A 26,701-nucleotide genomic window follows, 5' to 3' on the forward strand; every position below is an offset into this window, starting at 1 on the left:
AGGAGCAGCTTCCAACTCCTTGGAAAGAAAACCTTGTCTGAGGTAGCTGGGACCTTATATAGTCTGATATGGTCTGGTACATGTGTACATTGATTGGTGGTTGTATCTGGTGTTTCTATTGGATTAGGGTTAGTGCCCTTATTGGTTGGGTATTTCATGGTTCTGATTGGCTTCTGGGTCTGTGATTTAATCAATGTAATGTTGGGACTGAGAGTAGGGTTAGGCTTTCTATTGGAAGTAGGGACTAGGGGTTCCTGTGCCATTGGTTGCTTGGACTAGCGTTGGGACTACTGGTAGGGCTAGGGCCTCTATTGGACGTAGCCATCAGGGTTTTTGAAACTGATTGGGTGCTTGGACTAGGGCTAAGATTGGCATTAAGGTCCTGGTCTCCTAATGATTCTAGATTTTAGGGCTAGTGTTGTGACTGGATAGTGTTAGGGCTAGGGTTCCCATTGGCTAAAGTAGTCACCTGACTTCTAGGGCTATAAACAGCCAAGGCTTAGAGCGTCTTAGCCCGAGCGTCGAGGCTAAAGGTGCAGAGGACAAGGGTGAGTGCCTGGTTGAGCCTGGTCGGGGCCAGAAATGCTGCCCATTTTCCTATTCAGTAATACCCACCCTATGTATGGGTCCCTCTGTAAATAAGCATTTATTTTCACTATAGATATGTACCTATCTTCATGTATTGCTTCGTATAAACATGTAGAATAATTATGTTATTATAAAAACTAAAAATCATCTTTGGTCTACATGTACTTGCTTCCATTGTGCAGCTATGTACCTTCCATGTACTTGGATCTGTGTGTCTATTACTTTTCTCCTAAAAAAGCATATCCAATGCACTACCCTATTTCTCATCCGGTACCTCTATCAATATCTTTAATCTGTATATACTTACCTCCTTTATGCATCACTTTTAATGTACTTATGGATCTATATATTTATCACTTTATTCTAATTTAGCATTTTCAATGTACTATCCTATTTCTCTGCCTATACTTCTCTCAATATATCTTTTAGCACAACTTTCTGACTCATCTTAAACTTCTTTCAACTACTCTTTCCAATGCACTACCCTATCTCTCACCCTATACATCTATCACTATATCCTCTACATCCACTCTCTCATTTATCCCAAACCCATACCACTACTATGATACCCAAAATAACCCTTTCTAGACTCTCTCCTACTCTACCCCTTCTTGCATCATCTGACACCTCTTTTACAATATCGATGCCCCAAAACAAACCTTTCTAAACTCTTCCTTCTGACTCTTCACCGCCAAAAACACTTTTTATTCATCCAAAAGCCTCCTCCTACTACTATAACCTAAAAAAAGAAATCATTCACTCTTCTATACCTCCACTATCCTTTTCAATCAAAATAACAGACTAACATGTTCACTTCTCTAATTCCATATTCCACTATACTAATTCACCACTAATCCTTTATGGGTTCCAGAGTAGCGTGCTACTCGCCAACAAAGCATTTCAACACCACATTAGGGTTACAAGCGCTATATAAATGCAAACCTTTTTCCCTTTTTTACCCCTCCCCAACCCTTCTCAATCCAAATAACTAACTAATATATCCTAATATACTATACTAATTTTCAACACTAATCCTTTAGGGGTTCTGAAGTAGCCTGCTACTCACCAGTTAAGTACTTCAACACCCCATCAGAGGTGACAGGTGCTATATGAATGCAAACCTTTCTTTCCCTTCTATCCCTCCGCTATCCTTCTCACTCCAAATAACTAATATCCACCACTCAAATTACTTTCATATTTCACCATACTAATTCACCACTAATCCTTTATGGGTTTCCGGAGTAGGGTGCTACTCGACAAAAAAGCGCTTCAACACCCCATCAGGGGTAAGAAGCGCTATATAAATACAAACATTTTTTCCTATTCTATCCTTCTGCTTTCCTTCCGAATCCAAATAACTGTCTAACATATCCAGCACTTAAAATTTACTTGCATGTTTCACTATACTGAACCTCTATGGGTCCCGGAGTAGCATGCTACTCGCCGTAAAAGCGCTTTGACGCCTCGTATGGGGTAGTAAGTGTTATACAAATGCAATTACAATATACTTACTGAGTCCGCAGTGCTCCCCAGTGCACCAGTGGTGGTGCTCAGTTTTGTCACTGGTGCTACTTATTACTTCAGAGATGCTTGGTGCACCTTTGGTATGGATGCAAAATGCTATGCGTGCTAAGAATGCAAGTGGTGCGGTTTGTATCTCATTTTGACAGTGGTTCCTGCTCAATGTACTAGTAGCACTGCTCATTGTGGCTCCCTTATTTTCTACTTCGTAGCAAATGAGGGAGAGACCAGCTGTAGTGGCTTAAAAAAGGAAATGCTTACTACTAAATGAGAGAGGTTTAGGGAGGAGTAAGCGGAGGTTTACGGAGGGCTAAAGAGGAGTTAAAGGAGGGATAGATTCCCACCCACAAAAAAATAAGCCCACTGATATTCACCACATTCACTTCTATAGTTATTACAGCCACAAAAGATCCAAAACAGTAGTAAATGTACTCCAACTCAGACCTGGTGTAAGTCCAGCATCATGCATGGCCTTCCACTAGTATTGGAACACCCTTCAATCAATCAATCAATCAATCAATCAATCAATCAATCAGGTGTTTGTGCAGCTCGACTACTCACCCGTAAGGGTCTCAAGGTGCTGGGGGGGGGGGGGGTCGCAGGTTCCAGTCCATCAAGGAGGGGTCTGTCGAAGAGCTAGGTTTTGAGGTTTCTAGCGAAGATGGGGAGCGATGTCTGTCTGAGGTGGAAAGGAAGGTCGTTCCAGGCTCTGGCCGCGTGGACGGAGAATCAGCGGCCTTCTGATCTGGTCTTTCTGGTGCGGGGGACCAGGGCGTAGGAGAGCTGGGCTGATCGTAGGGTCCTTTGGGGTGCGTGGAATTGGAGTCTGCTGTTCCGGTATGCTGGTCCGGTGTCGTGGAGGGCCTTGTGAGCGTGGGTTAGCATCTTGAAGTTGACTCCAGCCTCGATGGGGAGCCAGTGGAGTGTGCGCAGGTTCTGGGAGATGTGGCAGTGTCTTGGCAGGTTGAGGGCCAGTCTTGCGGAGGCATTTTGGATGTTCTGTAGTTTGCGGGTGAGGTTGTTGTTTATTCCGGCATAGAGTGCGTTGCCGTAATCGAGCCTGCTGGTGACCAGGGCGTGAGTGACGGTCTTTCTGTGTTTGAGGGGGATCCATTTGAAGGTCTTACGTAGGAGGCGGAGCGTGTGGAAGCAGGACGACGAGACGGTGTTGATCTGGCGGTCCATTTTGAGCTCTGAGTCCAGGATGATTACCAGGTTGCGTGCGTGAACGGTGGGGGTGGGCGGGCTTCCGAGGGCGGGGGGCCACCAGGTGTCGCTCCAGGCGTCGGTGTTTGGGCCCATGATGAGTACTTCCGTTTTGTTGGAGTTTAGTTGTAGGCAGCTGTTTTTCATCCATTTGGTGACGGCTTCCATGCCTTCTCGAAAGTGGTGTCTGGTGGTGTTGGGTTCGTTGGATAGGGAGAGGATGAGTTGAGTGTAGTCTGCGTATGACACAATGTTGAGTCCGTAGGTTCTGACGATGGGGGCTAGCCGAGCCATGTAGACGTTGAAGAGCGTAGGGCAGATGGAGGACCCCTGGGGGACTCCGCAGGTGGTAGATGTAGGGTCTAAGAGTAAAGAGGGGAGTTTGACCCGTTGCGTTCTGCCGGAGAGGAAGGAGCAGATCCAGTCGAGGGCTTTGTTTTGGATCCCTGCGTCGTGGAATCTGCGTATTAGGGTGCGGTGAGAGACTGTGTCGAACGCCGCTGAGAGGTCGAAGAGGATGAGGGCTGCTGTTTCTCCTTTGTCCAGTAAGGTACCAATGTCGTCTGCTGCGGCGAGGAGGGCAGTTTCCGTACTGTATTTTTTGCTGAAGCCGGATTTGGAGATGTTCAAGGATGTATGCTCTTGGATGAATGTGGCGAGTTGGCTGTTGATGGCTTTCTCGATGACTTTAGCTGGAAACGGGAGCAGAGAGATGGATCTGTAGTTTTTTTAGGTCGGTGGGGTCCGCCGAGGGTTTCTTCAGGAGGGGGTTTATCTCAGCCTGTTTCCAGTCATCAGGGAACGAGGCGATTTGTAGGGGGCAGTTGATGGTGTGGCAGAGCATGGTTGCGATGGCGTCGGCTGCTCTGTTAAAAATGTGGCAGGGCTAGGGGTCCGTAGGGGCCCAGAGTTGATTGACTTCATCGTCTTCAGTGTGTCTTCGGTGGTGAGGGCTGTCCAGTGGTCGAAGGTGTGTCCTGCTGAGTGTGTGAGTTCGGTCACGATCTGGCAGAGTCCAATGTTGTGGAGGTGGTCCAGGAGGGATGTGGTGCTGGGGTCCAGTTGGTTGTCGAGGTGGAAGTGGACTTCTCCCAGTATGGTGTAGTTGGTGGACGCATGGCATGTGGGGAGACGATGTCCTTGATGGAGTTGGCGAAACGTCCCCAGGGTCCAGGGGTCGGTAGATGAGGGTTCCTCGGAGGGTGGAGGTAGGGCTGGCCAGTATCTTGAAGTGAAGGTGTAACATCAGGTCTGTGGGCTTGTTGGGGAGTGTGCTCAGGCGGAGGGTGGATTTGTGGACGATGGCGATTCCTCCTCCCGGGTGGGTGGGGTGGTCCTTCCTGGAGAGATTGTATCCTTGGGGAATGGCGATGGCGATGGCGATGTCCGGTCCCGAGGTGGTGTTGGTCCAGGTTTCGGTAAAGAATGTTACGTCCAGGGTGGTGCTCTCGAGGAGGTCCCACATTTCTGTGGAGTCTTTGTTGAGGAGGATGCATTGCAGGGTCTTCGGTTCGGTTGTGTTCTTGTGGGCAGGTTGCGCTGGGTCCATAGTCTTAGCGGTGCTGCAGGTGTGCCGGTAGCAGTGACAGCTGAAGGGTCCGTGGGTGTCTGCTGGTGATGCTAGCTTGCAGTTGTTGTTGCGGCCTGGATTGAGAGCGTAGAGTGCCGCTCGGTCGTAGCATTGGAGGTGCAGTGATCCAGGGTTCCTGGCGCTGATTGCAGTCGGGTCATGGACGGGCGCAGACGGGCTTGCCTTTGGTGCACCGGAGGCAAGGCCACTGCGTGGCCGCCACTAAGTAGAGGTCGGGGAGGGCTGGACAGCTGGGAGGCGGAAGCGGGGAGGGAGCTGGTTTGGGCCGGTCGCACTGGTCGTGCTGGGGGGAGGGGTGCGGGGCAGCCGCACCGGGGAAAAACAGGCTGAAAAAGGCACAAGAAAAAAGGCAAAAAGAGAGAGAAAAATGCAAATAAGGCAGCAAAAGTGCAAGAAAGAGTGGAGGAAAGACACAGAGGACACAGCAGGAGAGTGAAAGGGGGGACACTGAGATGAGGGTAAAAGATGAGGGTAAAAAAGAAGGAGAGTGAAGGGGGAGAGTGAAGGGGGAGCTTGAAATGAGGAGAAAACAACAGAAAATGGAGGAAAGACCCAGAAGGAGAGTGAAGGGGGGAGATAGAAGTGAGGGAAACAAGCATTGGCATAGCCAATAGGTCTCGCCTTTAGGACCTTATAAGTGTTTAGCCACGCAGCACATCATCCTTGTTGGGGCAGGGGTGGGGCATTGTGATATGCCAATGCTTGTTTGCTCCTGAAACAGATTTAGCAGCCCCTGCTATCAGAGGGCTTGAGGGCAGGAATGGATCACAGATGAGACAAAAAACATCAGTTCAAGGACCTAAATAAGGCTAAGTGCTGCTTGAATACAAAGAGGGTGGATAATTTCCTTAAGAACATTTACATGACAGAGAGGTATTTGAGTATTTGGTATACAAAGAGGTCCTGGTCCTGGCTACTCAGCAAAGTGCGCACAGTTTCCTGGTGACAGCACAGAATGTCAGGAACTGCAATCTGTTACTTAGCGAGTGAAAACCACATTAGGAACCACTGAAGGATGGGGCCAAAGGGGCGTAACCCTTTGCTCTTATTTTAGAAGCCATTAGTGTTACTCCAAGGCTGCGCACGGGTGAGCTGTAATAAACCAGATATGCCAACTGACAGGAGCCCTACTCAAATTGCATTAGGGTGTAGGCTACGTTAAAATACTATCAAATGTGTCCTTGTTTACAACTTACGCAATTAGTGATTGAAACAAAACATCAGCTTCCAGGACACAAAGAGGTGCTCACAGTTTGAATCAGTGAGGCACAGCCATGCCCCATTAACATGTGACGAGAGAACGTATAAGTGAAAGACTAGCCAAAAAAATATGATGTAGCAGGTAAGTATGGGTTCCGTGAGCCGTCCATAGGGTAGCAGTCCAAAACTCTAGGGGGACGTTCCCTGCTTTATACACCTATCTGTGGCACTGTTAGCACGGTGCTCTTGGGGGGCTTGCCAGAGACCTTAAAAAGAAAGGGAATCACCGCCTCGCTCAAAAACATTTGCTATTTGCGCTTGCATCAGATTTAGCGTGGAAAATATATTTTTGGTGGGAAAGTTGATCAAAGTGACTTTTGCAGCTTTTTGTTTTCCGAGCACCCGTGTAATGCAAAGTGAATTCCAGCCAATATTTCACAATAAGGTGCTATAACCATGCTTAGCACAATTTACGTCTACAAAAGCACATAATGCAGACAAAAACTTTTTGGTTGTTTTTGTTTTACAGCCCACAAGCTTGCCATTCTTGGTGACAAAATTAATATTACGAATATTGTACAGCATTGTTGTTGTTATGACATACACAAGAACAACATCAGGGTCTCGACTAGCACCGATGACGTGCTCAGCACCCCCGAACACATTAATTTCCTGATCCGCACAGACCCCAACTCCACCCTCAGAGGCACCCTCGTCTACCGACCCCCCGGACCCTGCCCCCAGTTCAGCGACTTCATCAGCACGCACGCCCTGCCCTCCACCGACTACATCCTACTCGGAGACCTGGACTTTCACCTTGAGAACAGCAACGACATCAACTCCACCACCCTGATCGACAACCTCGCCAACCTTGGACTGCGGCAACTTGTCACAACGCCCACCCACTCCGCCGGCCACACGCTCGACACCGACCACCGCTGCATCCACTTCACCTTCCAGAAACCCACCACATACCACCGCACTCAACAGATCCCCTGCCGCCGCTGGAGCAAAATCACAGAAGACCAACTACATGCAAACCTCGCTCTCAACCCACCCACCGAACCCTCCAACACCGACGTCGCTGCCCACAACCTCAGACGCTGGATCGAGGACTGCGCCAACACCGTAGCCCCGCTGAAGAACCCCCCCCCCCACAGAGACATCAGCAAGAGGGCCAGCTGGTTCACCCCAGAACTCCTAGATTCCAAGCAAGCGTGCCGGAAACTAGAGAAGAAATGGCACAGTGAACAAACTCTGGCCAGCCACGCAGCACACCAGGACGCCGTCCGCAACCACCACCGCCTCATCAGGGCTGCCAAGAAGACCTCCTTCAAAGACCGCCTCGACAACAACGCACACGACAGCAAGGAGCTCTTCAACATTGTGAAGGAACTCTCCAACACCAACAAGAACCTGCCTTCGCAAGCCCTGTGCGACTCCCTCTCCACCTTTTTCCCCCTTAAGATAGCAGACATCCACGACAGCTTCAACACCCAGACAGCCCCAACAGACAGCAACACAACAGACCCTCCGCACACCATCAACCACGTCCCCTTGCTAGCCTGGACCAGCGTGAGCGTCGATGACACCATCAAGACCATGAGCACAATCCACTCTGGCTCTCCGTCAGACCCATTCCCGCACCACGTCTTCAACAAAGCAAGCAGCTCCATCGCACCCCACCTACGCAACGTCATCAATCTCTTCCTTGAGACCGCGACCTTCCCAGAGAGCTGGAAACACGCCGAGATCAACGCCCTACTCAAAAAACCCAAGGCAGACCCAAGAGACCTCAAGAACTTCCGACCCATCTCTCTGCTCCCCTTCCCGGCCAACGTCATCGAGAAAATCGTTAACAGACAGCTAATCTGATACCTCGAAGAGAACAGAATCCTGGACCCTTCCTAGTCAGCGTTCCGCAGCAACCACAGCACCGAGACCGCCCTCATCACCGCCACCGACGACATCAGAACCCTGCTAGACAACGGGGAGACTGCAGCACTCATCCTCCTACACCTCTCCGCCGCCTTCGACATCGCCTGCCACCGCACACTACACGCACGCCTCCACGCCGCAGGGATCCGAGACACGGCTCTGGAATGGACCACCTCCTTCCTCTCCAGCAGAACCCAGAGCGTCCGCCTCCCCCGTTGCGTTACGAAGCCTCTGAGAACATCTGCGGCGTACCCCAAGGATCCTCCCTCGGCCTGACACTGTTCAACATTTACATGGCCCCGCTCGCACACGTCGCCCGACAGCACAAACTCCACATAATCTCCTACGCCAGCGACACTCAACTGATCCTCTCCCTCACCAAGGACCCCATCACCGCCAAAGCCAACCTGCATGAAGGAATGAAGGCTGTCACCGACTGGATGAAGATCAGCCGTCTGAAGCTGAACTCGTACAAGACGGAGGTCCTCATTCTCTGCTCCAACCTGTCAGCCTGGGACGACTCCTGGTGGCCAACGGCACTAGCGGCAGCCCCGACCACCACCGACCACGCACACAACCTGGGAATCATCCTAGACTCAACGCTCTCAATGACCAAGCAAGTCAACGCCGTCTCCTCCTCCTGCTTCAATACCCTCTGCAAGCTCCACAAGATCTACAGATGGATCCCGACAGATACAAGAAAGACAGTCACCCAGGCCCTCGTCAGCAGCAGACTCGACTACGGAAATTCCCTTTACGCGGGAGCCCCGACCAAGCTCATCAATCGACTACAACGCATCCAAAACGCCTCGGTACGACTGATCCTCTATGTACGACGACAAGGCCACATCATCCCCCACCTGAGACCTGCATTGGCTCCCCATCAACAAGAGGATATCCTTCAAACTCCCCATCCACGCACACAAGACACTCCACAAGACCGACCCAGCCTATCTCAACAGATGGCTCTCCTTCTACACCCCCAACCGCCAGCTACGCTCCGCCGACCTCTCACTCGCCACCGCCCCTCGCATCCGAAGAACAACCACCGGCGGGAGATCCTTCTCCCACCTCCCCGCCAAGACATGGAACACCCTCCCACTGAGCCTACGACAGACCCAAGACCTGCTGACCTTCAGGAGGATACTAAAGACCTGGCTGTTCGATCAGTAGCGCACACACCCCCCCCCCTCAGCACCTTGAGACCCTCGCGGGTATGTAGTGCGCTTAACAAATGACTGATTGACTGATTGATTGATTGAATGAAAACACAATACACTTCAGTGCCACAAAGGTTTTTGACAATAAAACAAACAGTTTACTTTAAGCGATACACACAGTCATGATTCTTGCGCTGCAGCAGCGTTCGAAAGATATCTGAAGGATTGTCATATAGTTACTCCTTATCTATATACTGTGTTACGTTGACATGGGTTTATTAAATGTTTAAACGCCATTTTTCCTTTTGCTGCTTCTGCACACGACACTTAATTGTTGATTTAGCTTTCAACCTACAAGAGCGTTGTGATTTACATGAGAATAATATGTTTTTGCTCTGTTATCAGCTTTGCTTAGTAAACTATGTCTGTACAGAGAGTGCTGAAGCTTCAAGGATAACTCGACACAGAATTATTGTGGCTGCTTATAGAAAAGTGGGTCGCAATAGCAAGGGTCTAAAGCCTTTTTCTGTCAAAGAGAAGAAGCAACCCCAAGGGCAGACTTCAGAAACGGAAGTTCAGCCCCAGTCCAAAAAACAAAATTGGCCTAAAAAACAGAAACAGGGTAAGCAACAGCAACAGAAACAGGAGCCTCAGATGCCTGTGCAGACAGAACGTGTTTATGACTTGCGCGATCGCGCGACGATTAAATCACCTGATCGATTTCAGGTTTCTGATCAACGCTCTCCTCGTTCCTTTCGGCCCCAAAGACCGGTGGTGGAGGAGGCGGAAGGGGTCGGGGTGGTCAGCAAGGACGTGACCAGCCCCGCCAAACAGACGTCACAGGACATCAGGACCGCTCAACGCCGAAGAGACCGCAGTTTGCCAAAAAGAAAGTCGCTGCTTTAACAGCGCATCGATATGCCACAGATCGTGAGAACGCGGCTTCGGAATCTGACATGGGCCCTGACTTTGCTGGACAGCGCAGCGGAGATTACCATTGTGAGAGAGGCCCTGCGTCCACTACTGAAGGTGACAGCTACGGATATTTACGTTGTGATAGAAACAGCCGATACAAGAGTTGCTCCCCCTGATAGACTTTATGAAATTGTCCTGTTAATAGAAGGTGACATACAACGTACCATCAAAGGGGTATTTTGGGAAAATCTTTCGTCTACGTATGACATTTTGCTTTCGGGGGCTGACTGGTCCCCACCTTTTGTGCTCGCAGCGCCGCGAGGGGAGGAGGTATTCCTCCCGAGTTTCGCGAACACTGTCTCGAAGGAGCATGCGCAGCATTTTGCAGAAGAGTGGGCTAGGGCTCTAGCACCGGCTCTGTACCGCAACCAATGTGGTTGGGATAAATTGTCCCCATGCCACGAGATTCCTTTACGGTCTCAGCCGCAGCCTCAACCTCAATATCCCATACGGCGCGAAGCCAAAGCTTCCGTCGCGGCAATCCTTGAACAATTGGAATATCAGGGAGTTATTGAAACATGTGTGTCACCGATGAATAACCCTCTTTTTACTGTGACCAAGCCAGACGGATCATATCGTTTGGTTTTGGATTACCGGCATTTAAACTCGCATTGCCGTAACTGAGCAGTACAGAATACTCACGGCTCTGCCCTAGTGGATAGTCTAGTGCGTAAGCGTTTTAAAACAACGCTTGACATTTCCAACGGTTTTTATGCCCATTGATTGGATGGTCTAAGTTCCCAATGGACCAGCTTTAGTTATGGCGGTGTCCAAAAACAATTTCGGCGTCTCCCAATGGGCTATAAGAATAGTCCTGGGATTTTCCCCGCCCGTATAGTGTCTCTCTTAGAGAGCATCGACCCAGATGCTTGCTCGTATGTGGATGACATATATCTCACAGACGACAAATTTTGGGAGCATCTGTGTCGAGTGAATTCCATAATTTGTACCTTTGCTGACATGGGTTACAAATTTAACTTTGCAAAATCGCACATTGCGGAGTACACAGTGTTGTCCCTGGGCTATGAGCTCAACAATGAAGGTAGAGGTTTGGCTCCTCACTTCTTGGAGAAATGCGCACAGTTGCGCGCTCCTACAACACTGAAATAATTACAGTCTTTACTGGGCTTTTTAAATTTCGGGAGGACATACATTCCGGAATATGCCCAGCGTATCAAGCCTTTGTATGCTTTGATACAACCAACATTTACCAAGTCATGCTGGCTGCCTGAGCACTCAGCCCTCTTGCAATCCTTGCAGGCTGATCTGCTCGCTTCTAAATTTCTGCTGACTCGTGATAACCACACTAACCTGGTGATAAGAATTATTCCTGGGACGGTGGGTTTCACGTACCTGACTTTTAATGAAGGGGATACAGTACCTATTGCTTACAAGTCACACTTGTATACTTCGGCTGAAATGCGGTGTTCCACTGTGGAGAAAGTTTTGACGGCTGTGCAGATGGCGATTCTTAAGGAACGGGCTCTGTCACAGGGGAAACGCATGTTGGTTGTTACACCCTGTCCTCATTTGGAGGCAGTTACGAAAGCCAGTGTACCACATTCTAAAGCTTTGCACCCTCGGTGGATTCAATGGGCTGCTTCCTTGACGTCCACGGATGTCACGTTTATTTTGACGCCTCATTACGGTCGCAGGAGTACTTGCAGTATGAATTCGTTCATCCTACTCCTCTAGCTATGCGACCTTTGGAGGACTTCCATTGCGTCATTTACACTGATGGTTCGGCGCAGGTTGCGCATGGCTCTAAACACGCCTACGTTTCCGTATGCGCCATTGTGGTCGGTGCCATGGTGAACGATGAGTTCAAGTCCAGAGTTGTGCACATGCAGACTCTAGGGGACTGCACCGCACAATTGGCAGAGCTTCGTGCTCTTTTACTAGCGTTGGGGTACGCTGATCCTAGTGTGACTACTCTTATTGTGAGTGATTCTTACTACTGTGTCCAGTCTTACAATGAGAACTTGTTCTTTTGGATTCAGAATGATTTTCGTGATTCCAAGGGTAGCACAATAAAACACAAGATGATCTGGGTTCGAGTGGCTGAGTTTAAGGCTAAGTTGCCACTCAGTTTTGTGATTCATACTCTCGGCCGTCAGCGTGTGGGAGTTCACGCTGTCGGTAACTCGCTTGCTGATGAAGCAGCGAAATCAGCGGTGTCTACATATTTAGTTGCAGCAGTTACACGGTCCAAAAGTAAGATTGATGATGACATCTTGGCAGCTGTTGCTGCCACTGAGAAGGGAGGTAAACATCCTACTGGGTTCCTTTCGAAGTACACATACCACTTAAGTCCCGAAAAGGTTCCTTTTGTGAAAATACCTGAAGTTGGTGAACGTTTAATTCCCAACTCGGATCGCAGGGCAAGCTTGATTACAGCGGTGCATGAAGGTGTGGCGTCTGCGCATGCGGGCGTCTCGGCCACTGTAGCTCGATTACAACAACGTTTCTGGTGGCGGGGACTGTACAAACAGACGCGAGATTATGTCCTTCAATGTGACATTTGCCAGCAGATTAAACCTTCGACTGCTGCGCGTCCGCCACAGACACAGTTGTACATTTCTAATAAACCACTAGGTTGTGTTTATTTAGATCACTGCGGTCCTTTTTCCTCTGATACTGGGTATAAGTACATCTTAGTAGCAGTTGATTCATGCTCACGCTTTGTGTGGGTTTGGCCCCATCGCAGCGCTGATTCATGGACTGTCATAAGAGATTTGCGTGTCTTTGTAGGGATTTTTGCCTGTGGTACCTTCCATTCGGATCAGGGTCCGGCTTTCGCCTCTAAGGCGTATAAGGATGCCATGACTTCGATGGGGGTCCAAGTCAAGTTTTCGTCTCCCTACAGACCTGAGGGTAATAGTGTAGTGGAGCGAATGAACCGTGATTTAAAGCATTCTTTGACAGCTCGAGTTATAGGCACTGGCAGAAACTGGCTGGCCCACCTCAATGGTGTGCAGCGTGCACTTAATAATCTCCCTAGAAGGTCTCTGGGTGGGCGGACCCCATACGAAATGCTCTTTGGCATCAAAATGTACGTCCCTGACCTTGATGGTCTAGACTGCGTGGTTCGCGCCACAACCTTTGACGTAGATGAACATTGCAATGTTTTACAGGATCTACAAAAGACCAGAGACGGTCTTGCAAAGGAACATTTGCCCTCCACATCGGATGATGTGTGGCAGATCCCGGTAGTTGGCTGGCTACCCCAAGTTGGAGAACTGGTTCGAGAGAAGATCGATGACAAGAAAGAATTTGGACCTTCCTATCGAGCTACGGTTCCGGTCCTTGGAGTGAAGGGTACACGAACAGTCATTTTACCTCCGCTTCCAGGTCGTAAGGAAAACAGGTTTATCTCAATTGACAATGTCAAGATACACAGAGTGGCCGATTCTTCTTAGTATGACTCCGGCAGTTTTCTGTCCTTCCATTGTGAGAAATTCTGTTTTGACCACTACTTCTAATCCTGAACCTGTGGTGGCCATCGAATTGCCTGCAATTTCCAGTCCTTTAAGTACTTTGCCTGGTACAGACCATGATGAAATTGACTACACTTACCCCACTGACTTATCTATGCCAGATCTGCAGACACGTTTGGCCACAGAATCCAGATTTTCATTTGACTCTGTTTCCAATGCCTCGAAGAGACCCTCACGGTTTGCAATCTATGCCAGTTTGTTTAAAAAACATTTTTTGATTCCCCCTTGGACATATATTTGGCTGGTGCTTTTTTCGATTTACCTTTTTATGTCAATTGGGTTTGTGTTTTATTTTTTCCGGATTGTAAATGGACACTATGTTGAGGAAAGAACATGCATTCGACATCTCAATGGAACTTTGGCCCCCCTTTCCTCTTCGCATTCTGCACACAGACTGAAAAGAGACTTGACATTTGTTAACATCTCTGCTTGGCCTGTCCTTGATGGGATAGTGTGGGATGCCGTTAGATTTCAAAGTCATGGCCCTACAGAGGTTGTTAATGTCCCTAATGTGCTTAGGGTTAACATGGGGGATGTAGTGAAGCAAAACATACGTTCTGATGATTGGGATGTTCAGGCCGTAGAGTCTTTGTTTTCTGATTTGAAATACTATGCTGCCTTTGATGCGGAAGATTTATACTTAGGATCGGCTGATTATGGTGATTTGTTTTGCTTTCAACATTTTGGCAATCACTTCTTACATAAAACTACTTCTAGAAGGAATACTGTAAATTATACACAATGGGAGCATTGCCCAGCTCCTAAACAAGGCAGTTCCGGTACTTTTTTGAAAAAGTACACTTATTTTACTGACTTCAATCAGTCCAATCCCGAGTCCTTTTATTTTAAAATGACACAGAAGCCAATGTCCAAGGTTAGCCTTACCGATACTAAATTATTGTACTCGAAGTCCTTTCTTGATCAGCTGGCTGTTGGCGGCTACGAATTGTGGAAGGAAACTATTGACCTTAAATCTGTTTGGGGTTCTAAAAGCTGGCAGGTACAAGGCACAGAGGCTTTGCACAGAGCATGCCTCATCCCAAATCATATGTTGTTTTTGAATTCATCTATTTGGCAAACAACATGCTTTGGATTGGCTACTTCTAAAAAATTCAATACACCTACCATCCCGGAGTTGGAAGACTATTCTGGCTGGAGTAATTATACTCAGTTTTCAATTAGGGACTTGCAGACCCTTTTGCTTAATTCATCCATTAACATATCCTGTTTGGATCCAAAAGGTTGGCTGATGTGGCACAGAAGTGCTGATTCATGCCAGCACCGTTTTTTGGGTTTATCTGATGGCTTTAAGCAGGTCAGACCTGATCCACGTTTTGACTCTGACCATTCTGTCACGACTTACTCAGTAGGCAAATTATGTCAAAATTGGCTGAAACATTCTACCTTGGCTGCGGTTAAATTACATCTGTCCAAGCTGAATGAAGATGTGGATTTAAATGATTTCATAAAAGGCCCGGCTAGTGGTAGATCTAAAAGATGGATATATGCTATTTACAATGAAATCTGGAAGACATCACAGATTGAGGCGGCGACACGCCTTAGAGCTATTGATCAAGCTAATCTAGAAAAAGTGCTTGCAGTGGTAGATAATAGTATTAACATGCTTTCTTCCCGCATTTACACGTTAGATAATATTGTGTCCTCTGTCGTGGATATTGTGCAGGATGAAGTATCTGTATTGTACCATGGTCAAAATCAATTGCGTTCCATCATGCAATTTGCGTGGACCCTGCAAACACTGAAGTCTGGCAAGGTGCCATGGACCTACATGAATGTCTCCTCTCTCTTTGCCCCCTTTAATTTAACTGACAAGCAGCGCTTACTTTCCTTGCGCGATGCGTCTTTTTCAATGTTACATATTGAAAGGTTGGAATCCTTGCCTTTCTCCGTGGCCGAGGCCACTGCTGCAACGTGGCTTATCCACGGTTTGATAACGTTGCCGTTTGCTTTATATAAGTTCACAAATTGTATGCGATATGTTGCTATAGGTCAATATGAACCATTAGGTAATGTATTTCTTCATGAAGTCTGGTCCCTCCCATTTACTTATAGATGTTTAAAAGACGGACAAGAAGTTTATCTGAATGGGGAGGAGTGTACTGAGACTCCGGATCACTCCTTAATGTGTAGACACATTCAATTGCACGGTTCTTGTAATCAGGACCGGCAAAATTTAGCCTGTGTTTTGAAAGGCACACCAGTTCCCGCTATCGTTCCCATTTTTACCTTACTGGTGAACGGAAGTTATTTACTTTTGAATAATGAGGATTGTTGTGGGTTAATTGAAGGTGTTGCTTATGTGGTGACCGTATCTGAACGTGTGGTTTGCTGCAAAAATGTGCTTTACCCACCCACGCATGGGAACGGGGATATTTCCATCTGGCCGCGCATCCCAACCTTGACAGTGGAGTTCAATGGCATTAATAGAATAAGAGCTCTTTTGTCCCAAAAAGAAGTGGCCTTGAGTTTGGCTCGAGAAACATTTGTGCTTCACATTGCTAACACACGCACAGAAGTTCAGGCACTTTTAAATACTGACTTGCCGTTGCATTTCAGCGAGCTAGTCCATTCAATCTTTAACGCGTCCTCCACGACCGGACTGGCTAATTTTTTCAAAATAGTTCGCAGCAGTCTAGTGACTTCATTTGAGAAAATATTTGGGGTCATTCCTGCTTTCTTCCATTCTATTTTTTCAAGCCTGTTTGGTGGATTACCCGTGTTACTGGCACTGGCGGCTGGCGTTCTGGTCATCTTTTGTTTTGTTAAGCATGGATGCCCTTCATGTGCAAGAAGCCGCGCAGCCCCTCCTGGCACTGTTTCGCAACCGGATGCTTGAGTACTATGGCACACTGCCGCTTGCGACTTTAAGCACGGCATATGGATTATCGTTTCGATTTTCCTATTTCACCTGTGTCCAGCCTGTGTTTCATTGCCTGAGCTGTGACTTTGACTGGGCCCTTGATTTGTGTCTCTGCAAGACGGTATCTCCTGACGTCGATTTTAATCAGCTGATGAGTCCCGTCGTTACTCACAAGTTGGTTTGTACTGGCGAAAGGATTATGGCTTTGGCAGCGATGCATGGACTAATGGGTCATTGGAACATTCTCGAAGCAGCGCTCGACTTCTTGGAGCATGGCTTTCTTGAGAACCCACCGAGTTGTCCTCTGATGGTACTAGAGGCTCCGGTCCTGGAAGAGCACATGTGTTCTTTTCCGTTGTTGAATTGGATGGCTGAACTGTTTCCGGATGAAGACGGTGATTTCATTTTGGAGGCTGTTGCTGCATATTTTGCATATTCGGTCTTGTCCTAAAAGTTTTCCGAGTTTCAGATCACGGCCCCTTATTTTCTACTGAAATAACTTTTTGCAAATTTTGCTTGATTTTTTCACCTCCCCGACCTATTGGCTTGTGCAATTAAACACTAAATTGAGATTTTGGATTTTTTATATGAATAATTTTTCCCTTCGTTTTTTAAATTATAACATTGCTCATCGTTCTTGAACTCTGCTTTCACGAAGAGGCCCTTATCTTATCTTATCCGTGCTCGGATCATGGGGGGGTGTCATATAGTTACTGCTTATCTATATACTGTGTTAAGCCGACATGGGTTTATTAAATGTTTAAACGCCATTTTTCCTTTTGCTGCTTCTGCACACGACACTTAATTGTTGATTTAGCTTTCAACCTACAAGAGCGTTGTGATTTACATGAGAATAATATGTTATTGCTCTGATATCAGCTTTGCTTAGTAAACTATGTCTGTACAGAGAGTGCTGAAGCTTCAAGGATAACTCGACACAGAATTGTAGTGAGGTCTGATCTCCGCACCTTCATAGACATAACATAAGGGCAGCTCCTGCCAAATTCTGGCTTTAGGCGCGTTTTATATTGCTTTGCTTAGAGCACACATACACACTTGATGCGGTTCGCATGCAGAGAGAGCTGGTGGAAGCTGATGTGATCTCTTCATACTAGGATCTTGAGGTATGGGCCCGCCCTGCTAAAACCCAAAGAGACCTTCTTAGATATTAATATAATATGCTAGTTAGGTAGGGTGAGAATTAGGTGTTGTTAACCCTTATTCATTACAGCATCTTAGCATGCTGTCACCATTTGCTTTTTATGGACTAGTAACTATGCTGATAACTTTGCTTCTGATAATATGTTTCCTTGTATTATCTAAGATACTGCGTTTGAGAAAACAGCATTAGTAAATAAATATTTCAAATGTGCACGTGTCCTCATTTACTCCACGTTCTGGTTTGAAATGATTGTGTAACGAAAGAGTGCTCATGTGTTCCACGTAACCCGAGGTATCGTAAGTTCATGTTCTGGTTTGTCTAAACATTGGGAGTTTGTTATGACCAATGAGACACTGTAGCTAGCCTGGTAAGGGGATTTTGGGTACTGAGGTGAGTTTTTGGGCCACCCTAATTTGCCGAGGTTCCAAATCTCTATGCACAGTTCTGTAGGAGAACAGAATTCCCGCTACAGGATGCAAACACAACACACGGATATACCAGATTTTTCTCATCTCATAAATAATGTGATTAACTCACGCAAATGAAAAAAAGTTAATGGAATGTCCAGACAAACACACATTTTCACCATGGTAGAAAGTCTTTGCTTGCATATTAGCTCAAGTAATGGGCATAAAATAACACACATCGAATTTGAAAATAAGCCTGCCTACATACAGGGTAGCTGTATTATTACAAATTGTGTTTTTTGTTCCGAGATTTATGTGAGCGTGTCTTCAAACTTCCAACTACAGCTTGAAAATGTGGACAGCTTTCAAACAAATGTTCAAATGTGCAGAGACACAGACCATATAAAGGGGATTCCCTCTGTAGCATGATCTGAGGAGCACAAACAGGCATCAGAATCACCAGTAAAACAAGCGCAGCAGCAAAAGTGAAAGCGACCACGGACGTGACGGAGAATAGACAGATGGCGACTGCGCGCGTTACTGCCAGCTTGAGGCCAGCAAAAACCTCTGGTAGCACTTTGAAAACCCTTTTACTAAAAGCCGAGCAAGCACCGCATGCGCTGCTCTAGGCTCGACCTAAAAAAAAAAAGTGAAAAAGTAGCTGGTTTGGGCCGGTCGCACTGGTCATGCTGGGGGGGAGGGGCCGCAGGGGCAGCAGTGGCGGGGAAAAACAGGCTGAAAAAGGAAAAAGGCAAAAAGAGAGAGAAAAGTGCAAATAAGGCAGCAACAGTGTAAGAAAGAGTGGAGGAGAGACGACATAGGAGAGTGAAAGGGGGAGATTGAGATGAGGAATTCATGGAAAATAAAGGAGGAAGGGACATAAAATGTATCCCCCCCCGGGAAATCATTTTAAAATTAATTAGTTAATTTGGACTTTTTACAAGTATGTGTATAAATTCATTTTTATGTTACAAAATGTGTACAAAGAAATACTATTTAATGATGAAACATTTTAATAATCTTTTTAAATTGAAAAATAAACTTTACGTTTTGTAAATAATTATTTGCAATTATTTCTATACTTACATTTTTGTCACATTTAACACATAATAAATATATAACCATTTTATTTTAGGTGGAATTAATATTTCACCTATACTTTAACATGAATAGATCAGATCGCAGCCCCAGTGGCATAAAACTCTACCTACACGTGAAAAGTGAGTAGCCGTAATTTTAAACTATTCACTAGGGGGCTCATTACGATGGTGTAACGATCGCCACCGCCGATCGTTACGCCATCGTAACGAGAAATACCCCGCCATATTATGATGGCGGTGGGTATAGCGGCGGGGGCAAAGTCCGTCCGCCGCTTTTCCGCCGGTCGGCAATCGTTACGATTGCCGGTCGGGCAGAGCTGAGCCACTAATATGGTGGCGGTGCCTAGCAGGCACCGCCCACCATTTTATGATGTGGATGATTGATGGGCCTCTCCATGGCGGAGAAGGTGCAATTGAAAGGCTGGTGGGGATTAGCTTTGGGGCCCGTTGCAGGCCTCCTGGGGGGTGGGCGGTGCACTGGGGGGTACCCCTGCAGTTCCCTGCACCAAGTGGCAGGCACCGCATGGTGCCTGCCATGTGGTGCAGGCAAATGCTGTGCATGCCCTTTTTCCACTGCGGACCGTGCTGCAGCCAGCAGCACCGTCCGCAATGGTAAAATGCCAGGAGGCGCATCCTAATTGGGCCTGTGGGACCGCCGCACGTCTGGTGGTCGGTCCCATCACCGTGATGATGGCGGGCGGACTGATGTCCGCTCGCCATCTTAATGAGCCCCAAAGTTTTGAATTAGATCTGGAATTGAATTAAATGTACTAAATGAAATTCAAACTCCTTTTTTAAGTCGAGCCTAGGCAGCGCATGCACTGCTCTGCGAGGCATGCTGTATTGAGGTAGGGACTTGAAGCTCCGTCCACTCTCCGCCCACATTTGGCTTGTGTCATTGTCCACTGTAAACTGTGGCTGTTCATTGGTCAAAAGGCTTTGTAGTCAGTCCCTCCTTAGTACCGCCATTTCTCTTTTTGTAACCTCCCATGGCGACAACCCATGTTACGTGTGTTGTTGCTCAATGGACTTTAATTACAGCCTCTGAACACTATTTTCTCAAAGAGTTTAAATATTGGCATTGTAAATGCTAATTCCTTTTATTTCTGTTTTAGAAACAAAACATACATAAAAGGCAATGTCATTTACAATACCAATAGCTTAAACTCTCATAAATGTGAGACCTATTGCATTGCAAATGCTTGTTTACAGTTTGCACCTGGGTACCATCAAATCCAATTTGATGGTGATTGCATTTCCTAAATGCCCTTTTTGCGACTAGTAGCAATTAGGAAATCTGCTGTACATGCAGTTACTGAATCTCAAATAGAAAATCCCCATTTGTAATTCACTATTTTGAGATTGTCAAAATGCGATTTCTACAAGGTAGAAAAATGCACCACTGCGAATGCATTACATATATAGGAAAATTGCATTTTGAATTTCTTAACGGCCCGAAACAGCGAATTGTATTCTAAAGAAACACAAAATCCAGGGGTGTGGAATTTATTGAAATATCTACTTGTCCATGGGGCAAGTTGCTTCATAAATCTACTTGTCCTGTAACAAAATCCACTTGTCCCTTTGGTGCCATGTGGTTCGGCGACAAATGATGGCAGCAATCTCATTATATAAGAGCTCTTATATAGCCTCTCTGATTATGCCAGGACTCATACCATAATAGTTTTTGAATACTAGCAATCCCTTTATGTTGCCACGTTTCTGCAGATCTACATACTGGGACTGAAGGTAGTGGTAAGCAATAGTTCCAGGGTTGGAATGCCCTTTAAGTCTGTGCAAATCTACTAACTTGCATGTTGTAAGGGTTTTCAACAACTCCTCTAGTCTTTTTCCATACTGAGAAATGTTGGAAATGTACTCCTGACAATGGCAGACGTAAACCTTCTTCCAGAGTTGGGAAAAAAGTGGTTGATGGGAAAATGACCTTGCAAACACTCGGGTTTTCGCATGAGCAAGTCTACACATGCATATTTGCTCATGATAAACTCCAGTTCACAAATATTTTCCAAGAGTACATTTCTTGCCCTGCTTCTATAAATTCTTGTAAATTCACGAAAGCCATATAGCTGCACTTAATGCAAGGGTGCACTTTTGAGACTTTCTTTAATAATGGGGCCCTTAATTTGGTCTGGCGTTTACCACAACCTTTTGTGTTTATTAAAATTCTCTCTCCCTCTCTCTGTATCGGCTGGCTTCACTGTGAGTGACGGCATTAAGCTCTTTCACAAGGAGTATATTGGCACACAAAGTAGTTTTGTTTAGTGGCAGTAACTAATGTGGCAGTGTGTGCTTTTTTTTTAGAACATTTTTTGTTGCTTTTGCCAATGTTTGTTATAATGGTGAGGGCCTGGCAGCTTTCACATCAAGAAGGCTTTACAAAAACCATGCCAAAACAAGTCACATAGTGGCAAAACTAAAAAACTGACCACTAAATTCAGACCTACTGACTTTGCCAATGCTTGTTTATTTTTATGTTACTCATAATCTTATTGAAACTGGTTACACTGATTTTCCAATATGAATATTTTTGCGAAATACTAGCATGCATCAACACATCTTACTAAATGATGCTGCAAAGAAACGGTACCTTAAATTTCACAGTAGTGTAGCAAATGTTTTTTTTCCTACTTTCATTTTTTAGGAACATTTTATATTGTAAGCAAAGAGTAATTAATCTTGCTCTCAAGCGTCTACAAATATTTGCATCTAATCGGAGAGCATTCTGGGAGCATTATGCATAGCCTCATATTTCTAAACTTTAAAACCGTGAGTACACATTTATATACTGTAACCACTGTCAGTAGTGCAGTCCGATCTTACATTTACTTAGAGCGCGCACCCTAATAATAAAGGCTTTCAATTAATGAACCATAAATACAAGTTTGAACAGCATTAACATAGTCACACAAATAATAACTAAAGGCAGTGCCCTTCCCTGGCCCTTAATGTGCTACTGCAAACTGGCAGCCAAAGGGTGTGTGCTGCAGGGGGTTGGGCCTACTTGTCCCAAGGACAAAATGCACATTAAAACTTGTTGCCCTTGACCCCAAACAATATGTCCTGGGCGTCGGGCTATAGGAATTCCACATCCCTGAAAATCTATTCATACTTATAGGCCTAAGTTACTGGTAGACCACGGAAAACGAGCAGCAAAACCATTTTATAATGAAAATGCCTAAAAACAGATGAGCCAAATCATCTGAGAAGGCTTTTCCTGTGCCCAACCCCAAGATTACAGAACTCTATGCCGGACTCTGTCAGGCTGTAGCTAGCCCTCCTTGCATTCTGAAATGCCTAAAAAAGGCATAGTTTAATCATTTATCTCCACGGTTAATGCTCTTCACTCTAAGCTAGTCCTTCACTTTGTTTTCTGCAAAACTAAGAGGCTAATTTGTAACTGCTTTGCTGCCTTGGGTAAGGTTTGCGCTATAAAATTAAATAATTAAAACAAATTCTAGCAATTGGTCATGAAACCCACAATTCAACAAATGCAGGGGCTACTAATGAGAGATTTTGCTTGACAAAGAAACACTAGCCAGGGAGCGGCTTTATCCAGGTAATGGGCAGTCTGGGTTCTTGTGAACTAAAAAAAAAAAACAAGCATTGGCATAGCCAATAGGTCTCGCTTTTGGGACCTTATAAGTATTTAGTTATGCAGCACAATATCCTTGGTGCAATAACATCAACTGTTGCATGGCTAAAAATGTATAAGGTCCCAAAGGCAAGATCTATTAGCTATGCCAATGCTTGTTTGCTTAAGTATTGGAGAGTGCATGTACTTTCCAGCTGACTCCTTTAAGTACTGGCCTCCCACTCCTTCACGTTCCTCCCTCGCGTCCAAATGCTTCTCCTTACCAGCTCCATGTTGCTCTCTCATCAATTTGCTTTCCCCCCATTTATGCTCGCCGTGTTGATGCCCCTACTCACTCTATGTTGCTTCGGCCCTATTTCTTTCCCCACCCACTTTAAAAAACTATTGATCTGTAAATGAAAGTAAAAAATCAGCTGCGTTATTTTGCATGCGTGCGCATGCGTGGTGTGTGCACCCACAAAATGATGTGGTCGGCTCCGTCAAAGGCTTTTTTTCCCCATTCTTTAGCCATGCTGCATTGGGAATGCTGTGCAGCTTTGATAAAAAATCCACTGACAAAGCCAATAGGTCCCAATGGTCAGATTAATTGGGTTTGCCAATGCTGGTTTACTCTTGGTTTCTCATTCACTTGCCTCCTTGTACATGGAGATGGGGTGGTTGTCAAATAGAGACAAAGTTTTCAATTTGCGGAAGCCGCCCCCCCAATCAGTGCCGAAGGCTAGACAAGCTTGTGGAGTAAGCACTCACGCACATTATAACAATGTTTAAAATTGGGTAACTGTGGAATGATTTGATCACCGAACATCAGAATCTCGTAAACAGCATCTCTGCAAAGTAGCTATATCTGTAACTGTATTGACACAATAACATTTAACATCTAAACCAGGTTTAGAAAGAACGGAAATGAACATATTCTACAGAGAATTTTAAAAGTAGAAATTGAAAGGTGCTCAGACATATATGTGGAATACTCCCAATGAACCCAAAGCGTCTCCATCTTCACACAGCAGTCAACCCATTTCCACTGTATAATAGCAAGTTCTATTGGTACCCGGTAGTGGAGCTGGAAGAACGAGGGGGAGGGGTGGGGGTTCTCTCAAGCCTGGACATGGGGCATACATGTAGTGAATGGAGAAGAATAGCTCAGTAATAATGCAAAGCCTTAAAAAAATCACACAGGCTTTAGATGCATCCAAAATATGGTGCAAAAGTACCCCTGGACATGCATTATAACGTTACCGCAAGTCACTGAGAAGTTAAGTGACAATAAAGAAGAAGGATGCCGTAGGCAAAGTTCTTTTACAAGGTCATGGGACTCAGAGGTGACCTCTTGTACTCCGGTAAGGATTGTAGTGGCTGTTCAACACTACACCACCCTCGCCAGGAACATGGGAGGCATGGAGTGGGAGCAGAAAATAATGGAATGGACTTGGAAGTGTTTAAAAAAAATGTTTTTTAAAAGATGATTAAAAGCGAGCTGATTAGGGACAGAGTGGTGTCAAAGAAGTGGTGTTGAATGCTGAGGAGCTAAAACGAACGCTATAAAAGTCTGCTATTGAAGATACTGAGACATGTCGGCCATTCATAATGGGGTGTATCATCTATATTAAAACTTAGTTATGTGGCCGTAAACGTGTTTCCTATGCTGCACTCACAGTATTCTTTATCATGTGCAACTCTTCTTTCAGTTTCATGTCTAATTTATAGAGAAAACATAATCCTTGTGGGTTTTCAAAGCTATCTTTCATCAGTGAGGGCGATGAAGAAAGCAGGGCACTTCCTCCATCGCAGAGCCTCATGTGATCATGTAGATCTCACGGTCTGTTTGCTACAGTTTCATCATAACCAACCACTTTGCGGAGATTAATTTGCATAGGTTTAATAGCTAGATTGTATTATATAGAGGATCCGACTGCAATTTCCACTTTAAAGCACTTCTCCTTGCCGGCAGTGCCAAATCTACTAATTAAATGTCATTTTCCACTTTGCCCATGTTGCTGAAGTGTACCCACCCCCACCCTGCTGGCTCTGTGCAATCTCCATGTGAGATGCATAAGACTACCAGAACAAGTATCCAGTGTGGATTGAAAGTGCAGGCAGGTGCTTCCGCTGATGCGAGTGAAAGCTGTGTCCAGTAAAGCAGGAAACCAGGTTTGGCCCAGAGGTTACTGCCAGAAGGATACCACTGCGAGGGATTCGGCCTGAAGGCGTTAAATGCCACACCAAAATACCCATTTGCAACCGAGCTGGAGGTCCGTCACCCCCAATCACAAGGGCTGCCAAGCATGTCTGCTTCACCTATCACCTTATGAACGTAGAACTGAGCGAGGCTGCTGGTGCGAAACTGCAGCAGGAGCCATTGCAGTGAGGCGGTAGTCTGGACCACCTCCGCTACACAGTCTGAAATGCTACAATACCCATATGGTAAATGCAGGGCTTATCTTGCACTCAGGACAAGAGACGAAACGTGCGGGTGGCAAGTCAGCAGTGCACAACAAGACATTTTGCCAAAGGATTAACAAGCATTGGCCGCGACAGGGAGTTGTGTGCGCGCACGCAAAAATGAAATTTAAAAAAAAAGCAAGTGGTGCGCACATGCGCGACGGGAAAAGGTGCTGTGCGCATAATAGCAAGCTGGTGGCCGGCAAGGTAGCCCTTTTAAAGCAGCTACTAAATGTCTCGCCAGACCGGCGCATGCGCTGCCTCAGGCGAGACCTAATAAGGATTTTCTAGGAAAGTTGGTTAGAATCAAACTTACCCAGTGCGTTCTGGATTTCAATAGACTTCTCTGGGGTTAGCAAGATCTCTTTGCTATCATAGGGGGACTTGAAGCGCACGCCTTCTTCCGTAACTTCAGATAACTCGACCAGAGACACCATCTGGAACCCACCACTGTCCTGCAAAAAAAAGACATTATGAGAAATGACAGCCCCTGACTAAAGAAACACCACCAGGACGCCAAATGACAAAAAAATTTAGACAAAGCAGCTTGCTTGATTTGTAGTACTAAAAATGTTTCCTTGTGTAATGTAACTGGTGCTCATGTAAAGGGCTTCAATACCTTTAGGTCGTGTATATGCTACATAAAACTGCAACAAAAACAAGCATTTGGCAAATGCAATAGGTCTCAGCAATCGGAGAGCTATAGGCGTTGACAATGTTAATGCGTTTGAGTACAGCGCTTTAATTAGGGGCAGTCCACAAAAAAACACAGTCTAGTCACAGAAATATCAGGGGCACCCTTTCTTTCTGTTAAACCGATTGTGGGTAGGAAAAAGATCCAGTGTCAACAATGCACGTGCATTGTACTGAACTGTGCTTTATGTTTTTTTTAGATTTGACACGGCTAATGGCATTTATAATATTTTGAACATGCACAAGATAGTGCGGGTTTTACTAAACTGCTACAGTGTTTTAAATAACCATTGGAGGGCTCTTGATAAACAGTAGGCTAATGATGCCGTACTTAAGTACGAAATAATGATCCCTGATCAATTTTGTAGGTTATTTTAGATAGAAAAAACAAAAACCAACATTAAAGGGGTACAATACAGACATGAAGTGCTGAGGTGAAAATCAATCTTTGGAAAATGATATGATGCCATAGTGAATTAATTACTGGACATATAGAACTGTTGTGACAAAAGAGAGAAACGTGGTTATGAAATTAATAATGTACTATTGAGGGGAAAATAAAACTACATTGGAAAGATAGCAGTAAAACACTCCAAGTAGAAACATTTTAAGACAATATATACTTGGCACTGAAAGCTGCTCTAAGTAGCCATCATGTTGGGAACATCGCACTTCGGCTGTGTGGCCAGTTACTGGTCTCAGAATACCAACTCTTAAACAGCAGTCA

The 26,701-nt window shown here is 45.9% G+C and overlaps 1 protein-coding gene across 1 annotated transcript in view; it reads right to left on the reverse strand.

Annotated features, from left to right (window-relative positions):
- Positions 1–26,701, reverse strand: part of QTRT1 (queuine tRNA-ribosyltransferase catalytic subunit 1) — a 345,830-nt gene that overhangs the window by 276,338 nt on the left and 42,791 nt on the right. The window contains exon 3 of the mRNA XM_078685122.1: positions 25,598–25,736. Coding sequence (XP_078541248.1) covers positions 25,598–25,736 — 139 coding nt within the window. The remainder of the gene's footprint in view (positions 1–25,597; positions 25,737–26,701) is intronic.

Source organism: Lissotriton helveticus, chromosome 1_1 (genome assembly GCF_964261635.1).
Source record: "Lissotriton helveticus chromosome 1_1, aLisHel1.1, whole genome shotgun sequence".
Taxonomy (NCBI): domain Eukaryota; kingdom Metazoa; phylum Chordata; class Amphibia; order Caudata; family Salamandridae; genus Lissotriton; species Lissotriton helveticus.